The sequence below is a fragment of the Xenia sp. Carnegie-2017 genome, unplaced genomic scaffold, assembly GCF_021976095.1.
Source record: "Xenia sp. Carnegie-2017 unplaced genomic scaffold, XeniaSp_v1 HiC_scaffold_24, whole genome shotgun sequence".
Lineage (NCBI taxonomy): Eukaryota > Metazoa > Cnidaria > Anthozoa > Malacalcyonacea > Xeniidae > Xenia > Xenia sp. Carnegie-2017.
Window position 1 is genome coordinate 11,756,566 of NW_025813487.1, and position 16,159 is coordinate 11,772,724.

Here is a 16,159-nt window from a genome sequence, read left to right on the forward strand (position 1 = left end):
TTTACAAGAGCATATTTTCGGTTGGTTGATCATGGTGAACACTTATACAAGATAATACGTTTAGATGATGTGTCATATACACGTTGAAATTATAAAAAGGCAGAAATAACAAATAATCTCAAAGGGAATCTTCAATATACATTTCTAATCTATAAAGAGAAGAAAAAAAGACGAGCAATTTGATGTGGATCGCATGTTGGCCATGTATTTCATAACAATTAAAATGAATCGTTAAAGGTTGCTATCGTTCGCTGTCGCATTGGTAATTGTTGACTTGAATAAACTTTTCAGTTTACCAAACGAATTTTTAAATTTTTTATAAATGTTCAATAATGAGTCAAAAACAAGGACTTGATCTCACCCTGCTTGCTTTTACTGCGATGCGAATGTTGATTGAAGGATGTGAAAATTACTTTATCATGCCAACAGTGTTGTATTATGTAAAATCTCTAGGGCAAACCGAGCAATACATGGGTATAGTTGTAATATCGTACAATGTAAGTTCACTTTTCATGCTACCATTGATCGGACGTATTGCAGATCGGTTTGGTCGGGTCGATCTATTGATGATCGTGTGCATTTCATTAAAGGTATTGGGTAACTTGTTTTACTCTATTAATATAAATGCAGCATTCCCATTGGCTGGACGAACCTTGTGTGGAATGGGACAAGCTTCTCACGGCTTGCTTTTACGTCTGGTTGTTCTGAACATTTCAGAAGAGAGACGAGCTGGTATATTTGTAGGTCTTGATTGAGTTTATTGTTTAGGGACAACACTCGGACCTGCAATTGGAAGCTTTGTTGTATTTAACGCGAATATATTTGGTTGGAAGATAAACGCTGGCAACTCCCCTGGATTTATATTGTGTTGCGTATGGTGTATTATTCTTGTTTGGTCGGTTTTTATCTCCAAAAAATTTAACGTAAAATCGGACCGGGTGGAAGTCGACTTAACAATGGAAGAGTTAGTAACACTGAATGATCATAAAGATCATGAGAAAAAAGCTGCCAAAATATGGGATGATTGTAATTCCAATGTACTATGTTTGTTCTATTTAATATTTTGCAGCGAAGCTTTCTCAAGCATATCATTCTTTTCAACACCACGTTTTGCTTAAGATGTTTTTCATTTACAACTCATTCACGTCAAGCTATATTTTCTCGATAGCGCACTTTTGAACTTAGGCCTTTTCTTAGCAACTAACATTTGTTCAGGTTATTTTAAAGAGCGAAATATTGTCGTGTTCTTCGTTGTACTTCAGATGATCGCTCTGTCGCTGTTAATCCGTCTGGTTTTAAGTTGGGATCACTCCTATTTCTCTCAATATTATATATTATTGTTTTATATGCTGCTAGGCTCCCCCTTCTTAATACTTTCACAATGTTGTTCGTTACTGTCAAGAATCACCGATCCAAGGAATGCGGGATTCTTTCAAGGCTGTTCCGTCGCAGCTATGAATTTTGCATTTGCTCTAACTCGTTTATCAATGAGTTTAGTGTTTACACGCACGGGAATGATCTATTTTAGTTTTACTGTCATTGCATTTTGGTTTATTAGTGCTGTTTGGTATTTTTTCATTTACCGAAATTTAACTGTACTAGGAAACTTTTTACGGATAAATGATTCTTGATTACTTATTTCTATATTGCTTTATTGTCTGTAGTATTTTCATAAACATAGTTTTACTTTTTGCTTTTGTTAATTGCGACATGAAGTATTGTTGGTAGGGTTAATGTATGAAACATTAATTAATTGATTATGCATGTATAGAATCATAACAATAAAGTTCCTGTTTAGTAAATAGGTTGTCTTGCGTTAACTAATACACCGTGAAATCCCTTGAGCTTATATGAATTATTATTTAAAGTAAATATACTTATAAATATGCATATACCAAGTACATGAATACTTTCATTAACGCCTGCGCTATACGGACGAATTTAATTCACACGAATTCAAATATCCCAATTTTATTCGACCATACTGCAACGTATAACTTGGAAACTTACATCTCATAAATTATATTCGACAAAGTTAATTAGGTCTGTTTCAAACGTCGGAGTTAATTCAGACGAATTTAATGCGCTATTTAATTCGTCTTTAAGTCGTGTTGATGGTTGTTCATTTTAAACGACGAATTTAATTAATGTAAGCAGTAAACAGCAGGAGACGGGCGCGTGTAATGGCGCGCTCATCTAGTAAATTGTTCATAATATCAGGAGGGTGATTCTTTTAAAATAAAGGGAGAGAGAAAAGGAAGAAAATTCACCAAGCTAGTATTGCTTCACTCGCAAAGCGAAGAGAATATCTGGCTCGTGTTTGTTCGACTGTATTATTGTTGTTAGCAATTTTGGAAAATCAAAGGGAATCAGTCCAACGTTCTTGGCACACAAAATACATTGATATTTCGTGATTTTGGCACAATTTTTTGAAAGACATAGCGCTTATAAAATAACACAACCAAACCACAGAATAGACATCTAACAGATGGCGCACTCGGCTAAAATCATGGCGTATTTTTTCATTAAGCATGCGTGACTTCCCCAGCAAGATACTTTTGCAAATTCAATATGGAATTGTATTGCACAAGAATGCTATTTTACTAATAATTCACGCTTAAAGGAAAAGTTTGCCGAAAGTTTACAGAGAGTTATCGTCTTGTGAAGAAGATAAGGCTTCAAGCTTTTGTAGTGCAAAACAATATATTTGTAAAAACATCTATATTTTCTATTACGATCTGCTGGAAGTTGTGTCTGCTTTAAAATTTGTTTCAGGAAAGTAAGGAACACGAGTGGACCTTCTGTTAAGATACATATTCTGTGACCATACTTGTTTCGCGTAAATAATTTCCTTTGTGAATGTATCACGCATGCCTAGTAGGTTCCAGTTGCAAAAACAGTGGTTCAGAATTACATTTTAGCATAATTTATGCATTTAATTAAACGCGACAGTACATCGTCGTTTGAAATGAAGACGTGCAACAGACGTTGTATCCGTCTAGCGTCTTTGACGAAAATAATTAAGATGATGAATTTATTTGGTCTCATATGACGCGCTATCGTCGAATTTAATTCTTTCAATTAAATTCGTCTTAATTAAATTCGACATTAGTTCGACGTTTGAAACAGGCCTAAGAATACGATAGCCCAACTGCTATCATATTCGTATTCTTGGATTGCAAAACACCACGCCCGCGGGTGCCAACAACAGCATTAATAAAATATTATTTTGTATTTTACCACCAATATGGTGCCCATGACGTAACATGAAATCCACCTATATATCATTGCATACTTTTATATCAATTACACAGCAGCAATAAAAGTTATTAATGAAATTGATGTTTACAGTACTAAGGACAAGACTTGAATGCCTGGTGAAGGTACGATCTAACTAAGGATGTCGTTAGTCCAGCCAACATATTAGAGATGAATGCTACTTGCACTAATCAACTAAATATATTATGAACAATTTCATGCTTTAAACAATTACCCCGATAATACCACATTGTCAAAGAGGTTGCTAGTAACCGTGAATTTTATACAGTAGTTAAAGGTTTTTAGTTTTCTCGAATATTGTAATGCATTTCTCGAATATTGTTGACATCAGTGAAATAAGTACAAGCACGATCGAAAAAAAGGATTTAACAAAAATAACAAACCTAATATGCATATATATTTATTTGACATACGTCAAAATAAATTATAGCTACTCACTTTTACATTGAAATTACATTCAGAAAAACTCTATTGGTTTTTAATTTCTAAAGAATATAATTTTACCAATAGATTACCCTCTAAGCTGTTTAGAAATGTAAATATACGCCAAAATGTGCTGCAGTAATTTATTTTGACGTAGTCTGGATCCGCCACTGCTAATATGTGACCTAAGCATTGAAATTCGCGCATTTAAGTTGATGGAAATTGCTTCACCGTAGTCCACGAAAGAAGAACCAATTAAAATAATTTTGATGCCGTTGTCGCTTAGTCTTGGTAAACCTCTACAGAAAACGAAAAAGTCTTGATATTAGTTGATGTTTAAATGTAGAGTGGTTTAGAACTCTTGGGAATGATGGACTGTTCAAAGCGAAAGACAAACGCTGAGCACGTTGTTTATAAGTGCTCTTGACATTGTTGAAAGAGCTCCTCTTTAGATTTGTGTGTTGGAAAATTCAACTTTAAAAGTTCGACGTCTTAATTAATAGGATTCACTGATGAAATCAAGTTTGCACTTGTTATTAAGATTCAATTTGGGGGAGGGGGGAACGGAGAGCAAGACAAGTTTGTTTGCTTCTTCCTAATACTTCGTATTGGTAAGTTTGCCTCAGTTGAATCAAATTTTGAGACTAACCCTCCATATTTTTTGTGTTCACAATGCAACATTTAACATGGCTGACGTTAAACAAAACATCGTCAATTAGCTAGTTATTAAAAACCAACCAAAAATTGAAATACGTGTCTCTTGTATACATTCACTCAAAAATATTCACAAAAATCTTGGCTTTCTAAATGCAGGAAAAGATAATCTCGTGATAGAAATGTCAGAACATTGTGAGGTCAGGAAGATAATAACCGAAGATGAATAGCAAATTCGATGTTCTAATCCGCTTCAGGAAGATGAAAGATTTTCCATTCGAAGAATATCTGAAGAATATCTAACCACGGTTCCAAACATTTACATAAATAATACAAGTTATTGTGGACATTTAAATTATATAGGATGGGTGAGAACTTGCACCTACACGATACAAAATTTGATATATAATGAGGTTGCAAACTATTTTGCATTTTAACACGATACTTTAACTAATCAAGCACAACTGTTTTTTGCAACATCAGCCTTATTTTAGGTGCTAATGCTGAGTATAAAACTTCACTTATACGAGTTAAAATCTGCTGTTAGACTGCATATGTGCATTAATGTCATCATTCCTGACTTGCAACCATTCTTTTGAGATTTGGCAAACAATGTTGCTCGCCCTCGTCGGCAGGTGCCAACAATAACACTTTTATAAAATATTCTTTTGTATCAGACCATCAACATGGCTGAATTGCAAGTCACGAATTATTCCTGTGCAATGTATCTTCACTAATATAAAAGACAGGCGCTTTTCGAAGTCTTATCTCTTATATTTGTCAAGAAGCGTATCTTGACTAATTTAAGAGATAAGCACTTAAACACTGATTGGCGCTTTGTGAAAAGATGACAATGACAATATATTTTGTGATTTATATGTTTGCTTGTTCGATTCCTTGTTGCGTATTCATTTTCAAGAATATTCACTTGCACACAACGTATGAATATGTCAAAAAATATCATGAAAAACCTATCATTTTCGTTATAAGAGTGTGAATAGTTTGGTCAAGACAACAGAATATTGACAGGATTAAAGAATGATTTTTCTTAATTTTTTACTGATAATTGTGCCAAAGTGAGTTGACATCTATCATATAAATGATATGCTACCCTCAAATATTGGCCTATTTTGTTGGTGATGAGCAACTGTTCATAACATTTTAATTAGCACTGCATGCACAAAGCAAGAAAAGCGTATTCATCAAACTGCGCTGGATAAACCGTCAGATAAACGCTTTTAAGTCTTTTTGATTTCAGAGTCAACGACGCACAGTTCATGTTCTACAGCCCGTGATACAGGCTTGGAGATTAGTGGAAAAGTGATGTGTTTCTTGAAATTTCTCCGACACGTTTTCTTCTTGATCGGCATAATTCAATTTGCAGAAGGTTGGTCAAAGATTTCATTTTGAAATTTTTGAAGTTTACTTTTTGTTTTCCATGAGTGCATTATACTTACACAGTGGTTTGTTTCTTTGCACGTTTATTGTACAATGCAATAAGTTATAGTTATTTAACTACATAAACTTTGAAATACTTACTTCCGCATTGACTGGTAGCTAAATATGGATTTCAAACACAACGTGTAGGAACGGCAAAATCTTTATAATTTTTAATGTGTAATAATTTTTTTGTCTCCTTTGATAGTGCACGTAAATTGCACGATTCCAAACAAATGAAATCGGGAAAAAGTCATTTAGCATGAAGTTAGTATTCTTGCAACATAAGATAATAATTTTCCTCGTTATAATGAATAGTTGCTTACTGAGATGCATGGTTCTGGAAGATACAGTACGTTAAACTGTAAAACTGGACGCAATCTATTGAAATCCTACACATCCTTCTATAGCTAGATTTCTTTGAAAAACGTGCTGCTTTCTGGCAGATGTATCATATATATTCAAAGATTGTAGTGAATTACAAACAGATCAGCCTTTTACAGGTTTATTATGTGATGTTACGGAAGGGAAACTGTTGGAATGCGGAAATAAAGTGAAACAGCAAGATGAATGTCCAAAAACGTGTTGCTTCAACCACACAGTTTATCCTCCCTGCTATTTTAAAGAGAGAGGTGATAAAAATGTGTTTGTTTGATATGTTGAATAACGATTGTTACTAATGGCAAAAAGTGTGGATTTATAAATGCAAAATACAAAATATGTGTCTCATTTTATTATATCTGTTATATGCACATAGAAATACGATACAACATTTTTAACGTGGAGTACTTTTAAGACTGACTAAAGTAAGATTGATGCAGTAGCTCTTTTCTTAGATAATAGTCCCATCCAACACGGAAACGGACTCTGCGTCAATGTGAAAGATGCAAGCAGTCTCATTTGGTCACGGGACTGCACTTCAAGAAATGCTTTCTTTCTCATGTCATATGACTATCCACCACACCATCTGGCGACAGGAAAATGTTTCTTACCATTTGTGTGAGTTAATTTAAAATTTACTGATTCCGTTGAACATGGCTAGCTCATTGCTCACAATAGGTGGATAAATCAAACGCGTATATGTTTTTTAACTGTTTTTTAATTGTTTTTTAATTGTTTTTTAATATGTTCTTTTAATTCCATTGATGTTTCAACTACTGACTTTTTGCGCCCTAAAGCAGTAGCTATACATAAGTTCTCTTTTCGGCAGTTCAGCATTGCCTGAAGTATATATTAATGCTAGCATATGAGCATGAAGTGCGAGTGTTTCTAAACAATTCCGAATACCTCCCCAACTTTAAAAAGTGTTTCCATATTTCAATAAAAGTAACTTAAAAAGATAAATTTATCGATTTTAATAACATATTTTTCATGTATTCGAAATTAAAATTACACGTGAAAAAGACAGAACCAGTGAGGTTTTTTGCGTGACTAAAGACTTGTGCTTTATAGAGTTATCAGCGCCCGTGTTTTTAAAAGGTTATTCATCAGAATGCGTTATGATGCACATGTTTCGCCCATTTTTCCAGTTATTGACAATCAGTATGGCTTAATAATGATTAAAAATGTGCTGTACTGTGTAAAAATGAAAATGAACGTTGCAAACAAGGCTTTGAAGCTTTCATAAATAACTTTAAATTTAAGATCGATGCAATGACTTTTAAAAGGAAGACCTCTTGTTCTTCATTACATTTAAAGATGGTACATTTTTCTAAATTTCTGTTTTTTCCAAAGTCGTACCTTGCTGTATTTTCCCTTCATGATAGTTCTTTCAACAAATTATTTGTGATTGATCAAATCACACGTTGAATTTATACAATATTTTTAACACACACCATTAATTGCTACGTGTGTATTAAATAGGCAAACACAATTAAGCTCGTGTTTTTTTCATTAAATTTATGAAACATTTCGTTAATATAATAACCTTAGTTCATGAGCTAAATTTTCCGAGAACTGTAAATATCTGTGCTAATTTGCATCATATCACAGAAGTCAATTGAATATTTTTACAAAATATTCATAAAGAAAAGCGTTGCTATAGTTTTTTGTAATTACTTGTTATATCAATATGTTGTTGCGACATCTTGCCGAATGTAAATTTAGTAATTGTAGTTAACTGAATTTTTGCTTATTATACCTTTAAATATCTTAACTTTGCATTTTGTGGCAACTTTAGTCTTCTGTAAGATTGCCTTTTTGTCATGTTCATACTCAGATAACTGAATGAAACGCAAGCTAGTTTGCAGCCATGTTTTTTCGCTACTCATTATCTATCCAAAAGTAGATAGCGAGTAGAGTAACCAATCAACTTAAAGCATTTTCAATACAATACTTGTATGATTCTACTAATTCTAATCATAGCACGGAGGATTATAAACCAGGGGAAAATGTTGAACTTATACTAATAAACAGCAAATATTGTGGTGGAATATTTGGAAGATATCGACAAACAACAAATGGAAATTTAGAGTTCTACAATGGAAATTCACCGTACAAATTATGCATTGGTGGTTCATTAGTGATCAGTAATAAATGGGAGCCTCAAGTAAATGAAGAAGTCTTTATCAACTACGATACCTGCAACGTAAATAATTCGTGCAAATTTATCTATGGTAAGTCACATGACCAAGTTTTTTACAAATCATTTAATATTTCCCAAAATTTTTGAAGAATTTTTGAATAAGCCTCCATTTCAGGATTCATTACTAGAATCACAGACCACATTCTTAAGTGCAGGAAAAATAGCAAACAGTGATGGATTCAAACGACGATTAACGCATTTAATTTAAAATCCTTCAGAGGATGGTATTTTGTATTGAAAATTCAAAATATTACTTTTATTAAAGTTAAATGACGATTACAGCAGCAATTAAATCAACAAATTGTGTTTCTAAGAAATTTAAAAATGCTGCTTTAAAACTTTGCTAGAAAAGATCCAGAATTTATACATAAAAGGCTGCAAGAATTATAAAACAAAGATTCGGTCTGTTGAGAAAGTTAAACACTGTTCTGAAGGGCGCGCTTTCCATAGAAAATGACGATTATAAGCTTGGTAGTTCAAAAAGCGTGCTTTTAACATTTCGTATATAAGGACGATGGAAGGCTTGTAGTTTTCATTAACCATGATTAACACGCTCTACAGAGAAGTATTTTGAAATATATTTCAGATAAGATAAAAAAATTAATAATATGTAAATAATTTTTTCTTTGCTTTTATTTAAGTATTTCACGCAGCAATGTAGTAAACTGCGCAATTTTAATTTTGTAGTTTTCTTTAAAACATCTCCAAAGTAGATATTTTTATAGTTGCTGATGTAACTTTTCGTTGCAGTTTACGAAAGGAAGTTTCAGCAGGGAGAAAATTTAACCATTCATTGTAGTGAATCGTGTTCTAGTTCGGTCATCAAAGTCCGATCAGCTGAATATGGTGTTTTAATGGATAGAAAACCATATAAGATATCCTCGAGGATAAAAGACTGTCTTTCAATGTCGGCGTTGAGTGTTTTGCAAAAGAAGTGCAACGGAAGGAGTAAATGTTCGTTTACAGTATACAAAGATGAATTCCTATCAAAGGCATCTAAATGCAATAAAAACACAACACTGCTTGTTTATTACACTTGCAAGACACCAACTTTAGGTATGGAAATCGAGTGTAATGTTTTAAGCATACGAGTGTTTAAGATTAAGTTACGAGATGAGAATCGTAATCTTTGAACGAATGTTATTGCCTTGCAAATAATGCGTAAAAAAGCCATTAAAATATTTATATATCCAAAGAAAATCAACTGTAACTAATGATTCGTTTTTGTCTTGAGGCATTTTCAAAGGAACTTGTTTTCTTGCAAGTTTGTGTATAATATATGCCTGATGAAATCTTGAGCGGCGCATATCTAGGATCAATTGAATGCTTTTACTGTTGATATTGTGACATGTACTACCAGTGTATTACAATTATAGCATGTTTACTTCAAATTAGCTCTGTTACCGAATCACATCAATCAGCTCGTGCAATTATATCATAAAATTCATTTCGTAAAAATTTAAATTTCATCTTACTTATTTTGAATTACTATTTATTTGTTTCCAGTAAGCAGTACGACTCCAGTAACGTACATCAAGACTGTTGAAACAGGATATCTTACAAATGGCACCTCATCTATGGAAATCGGCAAGATGAAAAAGAAGGCAAACCCACATTGTAGTATAAATGGTAAAAAACGCTTTCAGCAAATTTGGCTTCAAAACTGCTTATCTTACATCAAAATTATACAGCCCAAATTAGCAACACCACTTTGTTTAGAAGCTGTGCTACTTTTTTGGAAAACTAATCAGTTCAAGCTGGCTGGCTGTTATTCTCTCGGATTAGTAGAGATTTTTCAATTCTTTCGATTATTATGACAAACAAATAATGTGCATGAGCTTTGTAGACAACAATATTGTCAAAAAGTTTAGGTCTATGCACTTAATTACAAAGCTGAATCAAATTATGACGAAAAATAAGAGTATACTTTCCAAATCATAGACTGAAAAATCGCATAACTAAATTAAAAGCGCTTTTTAACAATTCATACATGCTGGTGTTATGAAAAGAACACGTTCGTATGACGTGATATGTATATGTGCACTGCATATTTTCCAATGAATATTGAGCTTAAAAGATGGTGTAGAACAAAGGAATAGAAGCAATACTTTTTTATCTCATATGCACTTTGACGTAAGTTTCTCAAGCATAATATCTTCAAATAAATATTGTACCAAATCGCTTGACTTGCATTGATGAAATAATTTGTAAAAAATTGCGATCTTCTTGATAACTTGGTATGCATTTATGTACACTCTCTAAGACGATCACGTTAAATTTAAGGTCTTTAATTTCTTTCACTGTTTTGTTTTAGGGATTTCGTTTCTATCAAAGAATTGGTACTTTATTCTAGTGGCGATGATTTTATGGATAATTTTTGGAATTTTTCTTTCTTTTTTGATCTTTGTGCGTTATCGTCGAAGATGGTTACATAAGCATCTTCAATCTGCTTCAAAAAAGAAGAAAAGCCAAACCACTGATGCTTTATATGAAGAAGTAGATTTATCGAAAATGAAAAAAGAGGAAAGATACAAATCATCGACGGCAAAAGGCGATATGTTTGATACAACATATCAAAGCCTGGACGATGCGAAAGTCGATACACAAAATAACTACCAGTCTTTGGTGGTGAATATAAAGAATAAAGTTAAAAATGATAAAGAATCAGCTTATGAAGAGGTGCATTGAAGACATTTTGCTTTTTTGGACAGTTTCAGTTCTGTCTATGTTTATGCATATTTAGAATATAGAGAGACGAATTATAGAAAGAACATATAACTAAGGTAGATGGCAATCTATAGCAGGTTTTTTAGAACCATACGAATTACGTTATTAGTTTTACTCATTCATCTCGTAGTTGATATTACGTATCAAGCAGATTTTAGGTATTAACTTAAGAAAAAACTTTATGACATTTTGATTGAAGTTTTTCTGGTTCACGCCAATGTGATTGAACTTAAAAGTAAATATTAAAGTTAATAGTAGTGAATTGCATTAAAAGTATATAAATAATAATTTGCATGCATATATTCAAATATAAGAGACAATTATATGTAGTTGATAACATTACTTTTATGGAGAATAATTAATTTTTATTCCTTTTCTAGCAGTTTAAATGTCACTAACAAATTCGTTACAGTCTTTTTCGACTTTGTTCACCCGATTTTTCTATATCATTCAAACGTGCAGACAATATTGAATATATAAGTGGCGTAGCTAATTCAGTAATTTGGAGAGGACCCACACTCGAATATGTCTGTTTTGTTCAATTTTTATGATACAAGCTAGCTACTATAACTATGTACGTTGAATGTGTGTTTATTATATCAATAAAAAGTCAAAGTATGGTTTGATATTCCTATTTAATTATTTTTATTCCAAAAACCATCAAAACGGACAAAAATTCATTTTTCTTGAGATAAATAAAACCAACTAAAAAACAGTTAACTTAGTCAAATTTGTTCAGAGGGCTTCATTCAACAAAATACTTTACAACCAAGGCTCGGCTCCATGTTTAAGCAATAAACTTTACTTTAGATGAATATCCAACAGTGCATTTTTGGATAGAGTTCCTGTGACCGTAGGGTTGTTTGGGAACATGCAGAATCGTATTTTGGGGGTTAGCGCGTTCATACTTTTGACAGTTTACTAACACCCAACTAACACTTAACACTTACTACATAGTAAATGTAAATACTTTTCTCAAATCTTTTCAGCTTAAAATCATTGGGAATTGACTATTACAAACCACCTTTTTTTAAAAACTGGAAAGAGTTTTCTTTAAAAGCACTACATCTTCTCAGGCGTAAGTTCATCACTAATTAAGGAGTGGGTGAATATTCATATGATTATTCACTTCTGCTCCATTGATTCTATTTGAAAGCGATTTGTACAAAAAAAATGGAAAGCATTATCATTGGACAAGAGCAACTACTAACAGGGCTTCCACTTGTCAAGAAGTGTTCCTGGAAAAACAAAATAAATCGCTTTGGTAAAAAATGACAGGAACGCTTTCTCGGAAGAAAATAGAAGAAATGCAATGCATTGACAGTATATATAATGACTGGAAATTCCGAGATAATAATAATTAAGCCTATGATATACTCTATGTGCCACACTAGGAAAGTAGGCCAGACATGTAAACTAAATACCTGGATGTAAACTCTCATCCAAATTACTAAGCCATTATTACAACCAAGCGTAAGGTCTTAACTGAGAAATATCAGACCGAGGTATTTTTTGTAAAGATCTAGCCTATAGAGCGAGTTTGTGTGTTGGACTGGTTTGCCACTACAATACAAGAAAGAAATAGACAAGCACAATCGTTTTTTAACCAATCAAAGCACGCTAAATCAAAGAAAGTGAAGCCTATAGCATATGATAATATATTTTATTGTCCAGTTAGTCTAATAGATACCATAGGGAAAACCTAAAACAAAGTTAGACACAAAAGTAAACACAAAAACAGCGATAAAGGACGGCAAAAGATAAAACGGGGTAGAAGAAAATGGTAGAATAATGGTAGAATAATATGTAAACAAAAAAGTAAACATAAAGACGGACATAAACGTAGACACAAAGATATAAACTACAATGTAGACATAAAGATGGACGCAAAGGTAGATATTAAGGTAGACAAAAACGCACACAAAAACTTGCACAAAAAGGTAGAAACAAAGATAGACACAAATGTAGATGTTCCAATAAGCTCAGTGCAAAAAATATCAACGAAAGCGCCGATTGGTTTAATATTAGTGGACATTGTGAGGGCTCAAGTCTGTTCTCACAACGTCTTTCCTACTCACATGTTATGTTATAAAAAAAATGAATTCTTAGCAAGTTTGTCAGAAATATTATAAAAATTTTAAAACGTTTAGTAATCTAAGTATGATTTTGTGATAATTTATTCAAGTGTTAGCATAAGTGCTGGACGTAAATTTAGCGTTTATGTCATCTTTCAGAAATGTCGTTCATGTCGTGTTTTTTAAATATTGTTTGTGTAGCCTTTTTCAAATGTCGCTCAAAAACCAACAAAAACCGACAATTAACGAAGGTAAAAATAAAAATAGAGATAAAGATAGACACAAAGGTAGACAGAAAGATAGACATAAAGGTAGACGTAAAGGTAGATAAAAAGGTAGACATGAAGGTAGACATAAAGGTAAAAATAAAGGTAGACATAAAGGTACAGACAAAGCCAGACACAAAGCCAGACAAAAAGACATTTCTAAAGTGAAAACATTAAATGACACTTGAAAAAGTCCTTACTTCATAAGAGACGACACACATTACATGTGAAATCATGCAGTCATGTAATCATGTAATCGATTACTTGTGAAACTGTATAATCATGTATCATGTAAAAAAGTTCTTACTCATAAAACACAAACTGCTATCATAAACCTACTTTACTCTCTTAATATTTAACCTCCTTAATCGAGAACCTACATATATATGCATGTACAACTATAATGCTTAACCAACCAGGATTCGAACCTATAGCATCGCAAACTTCGTAGATTGACAACTTGACCACTCAAGAATCGGTGGTTATTAAGAATCTCTTATTGAATGTAATCAACGTTTTGATATAATTTATGAACTTTGTTGCCCAAATTATCTAAAATCAAATTCTCAAAATAGACATTTATCCACGAAAAACGACGATCCTCACATATTATCAAACTATATTAAATGCGAACCATATTTTGTCACGTTATTGGCTTTTATAACCAAGTCATTTTTAAGTGTTTTGAAAAACGAGAATATAATTAACAAAACTTCAGAAACATAATCAAATTTTATATTGAACATCATACATTGAAAATTTATTGAGTCGATTTTAATTGTTTAATTGACTTTGGCAATAAATACAGATCACGACTGAGAGCGAAATAGTAGTTTTAGGCAAATATCCCAAAATTGAAGAAATATGACTTAAGCAAACAGGTAGTGACGTCACGATTTCTTATTTTACAACAGATCAAAACAACAGTGCTACACTGGTGTTCCTACCAATAACTGCAACAAAACCTACAGTAGAGTGGAAAGGAGACGGGAAAAAGAGAGGACTATAGCAAAAAGAAGACAGAAAAGGAAAGAACAGGAACGAAGAGGAGAGAATATGCGAGAAGAAGAAAGGACAAGCAAGGAGAGGCAAGGAGAAGAGAGGAGAGTGTAAAATCAATTAACTGTAACAGCAACACCAAGATCAAGACTAACACCACCTTAACACTATCATTAACACCAAAAGTAGCACAAACACATGCAGCACTACTAACACTAACGCTAAGACGAAAGCTAGCATTAAGACTAACACTACGTTGCACTCAGCTACAGTAACACTATCAATAAGACCAACACCAGCATTAAGGCATTTTCACCCATCATAGTTATAAAAAACCCAGTCAAATCATCAAAACACCGGCACTAAAACTAACGTTAGTACAAAGACTAACACCACATTAGGACTAACATCATCATTAAGAACAACACCATCACTAAAACTAGCACCAGCACTAAGACTAACACCAGCACTAAAACTAGCACCAGCACTAAGACTAACACCAGCACTAAGACTAACACCATTACTAAGACTAATAACATCACTAAGACCAACAACAACACTAAGACTAACACCAGCACTAAGACCAACACCAGCACTAAGACTAACACCATTACTAAGACTAATAACAGCACTAAGACCAACACCAGCACTAATACTAACACCAGCACTAAGACCAACACCATCACTAAGACTAACACCAGCACTAAGACTAACACCAGCACTAAGACTAACACCAGCACTAAGACTAACACCAGCACTAAGACCAACACCATCACTAAGACTAACACCAGCACTAAGACTAACACCAGCACTACGACTAACACCAGCACTAGGCTCTTGCCGATTGTGCTAGCATAATTTTTAGCATAATCTGAGGAATTGAGCATAATTTTTGCCCTTTTTCAAAAAGTAGCATTGCTAGCATAATCCGTATATTTTCTTGTCTTAATAGCACAATTTTAGAATAATTCAAGAAAACGAAGATCTCAGCTACTAAAAACGATAGATTACTATTAACAGTTGCTTCCACTCCTATTTTTCGATTTTTTTTACTTGTGTTGAGATACCGCGGGAGTTCGATGAAACGGAACCGGAAGTCTGTGTCTCGGTCCCAGACTCCTTAGCCTTTCTCCCAGTGCTCGTTTCAAAATGGCGGCCACCACGCCAAACCAGTCAAGTGCAGTGAACTTACATCCAGATAGTTTACAAGGTTGCGAGAACAGAGAGGATAGACCAAAGCCTGCACAACTTGCCCGGGATAGACGCCTCGAATCCACCACTGGAAAATACAAGAGGAGGGGGACGAGTAATGTCACTAATGCGAAAAATGTCCCTTTGCAAGATCGTATTAATCAGTTCCCTGATCAGCACCTGAGTGTCAGAGGCACAACGATCTTTTGCAATGCCTGCAGAGAAATGGTATCGTCCAAAAAGAGCATTTTAGCATCACATTGTAGTTCAAGAAAACATGCCAAAGGGAAAGATGCGCTGAAGAGATCAAGGTTAAGAGAACAAACGATAGCCGAGGCACTCAGCAGAGAGAAGACTCGTAAAGACAACACGCTGCCGTTGGCTGAGCAAGCATACCGACAGGAAGTAGTGGAGGAATTTTGAAAGCAGGGATTCCAATCGGGAAGGTAGACAGGCTACGTCCTTTGCTAGAGAAAATGGGTATCGCCTCACTCATAGTGCGCATCTCGGACAGTATGTTTCTC

The 16,159-nt window shown here is 33.7% G+C and overlaps 1 protein-coding gene across 3 annotated transcripts; it reads left to right on the forward strand.

Moving 5' to 3' along the window:
* The first annotated feature begins 5,370 nt into the window (after positions 1-5,370).
* On the forward strand, positions 5,371-11,730 carry LOC124450809. 3 transcript variants are annotated; one of them, XM_047001470.1, is made up of 8 exons: positions 5,371-5,432; positions 5,600-5,743; positions 6,297-6,425; positions 6,630-6,792; positions 8,158-8,408; positions 9,128-9,433; positions 9,884-10,006; positions 10,692-11,730. In XM_047001470.1, exons 2-8 carry the CDS (start codon positions 5,680-5,682, stop codon positions 11,063-11,065), a joined length of 1,410 nt encoding a protein of 469 aa, XP_046857426.1. In that variant the 5' UTR covers positions 5,371-5,432; positions 5,600-5,679; the 3' UTR covers positions 11,066-11,730. The 3 variants fall into 3 exon arrangements, with proteins under 3 accessions (XP_046857426.1, XP_046857425.1, XP_046857427.1); XM_047001469.1 differs by lacking the exon at positions 5,371-5,432 and having other exon boundaries at positions 5,495-5,743; XM_047001471.1 differs by lacking the exon at positions 5,371-5,432 and having other exon boundaries at positions 5,495-5,743; positions 6,321-6,425.
* The last annotated feature ends 4,429 nt before the right edge of the window (positions 11,731-16,159 follow it).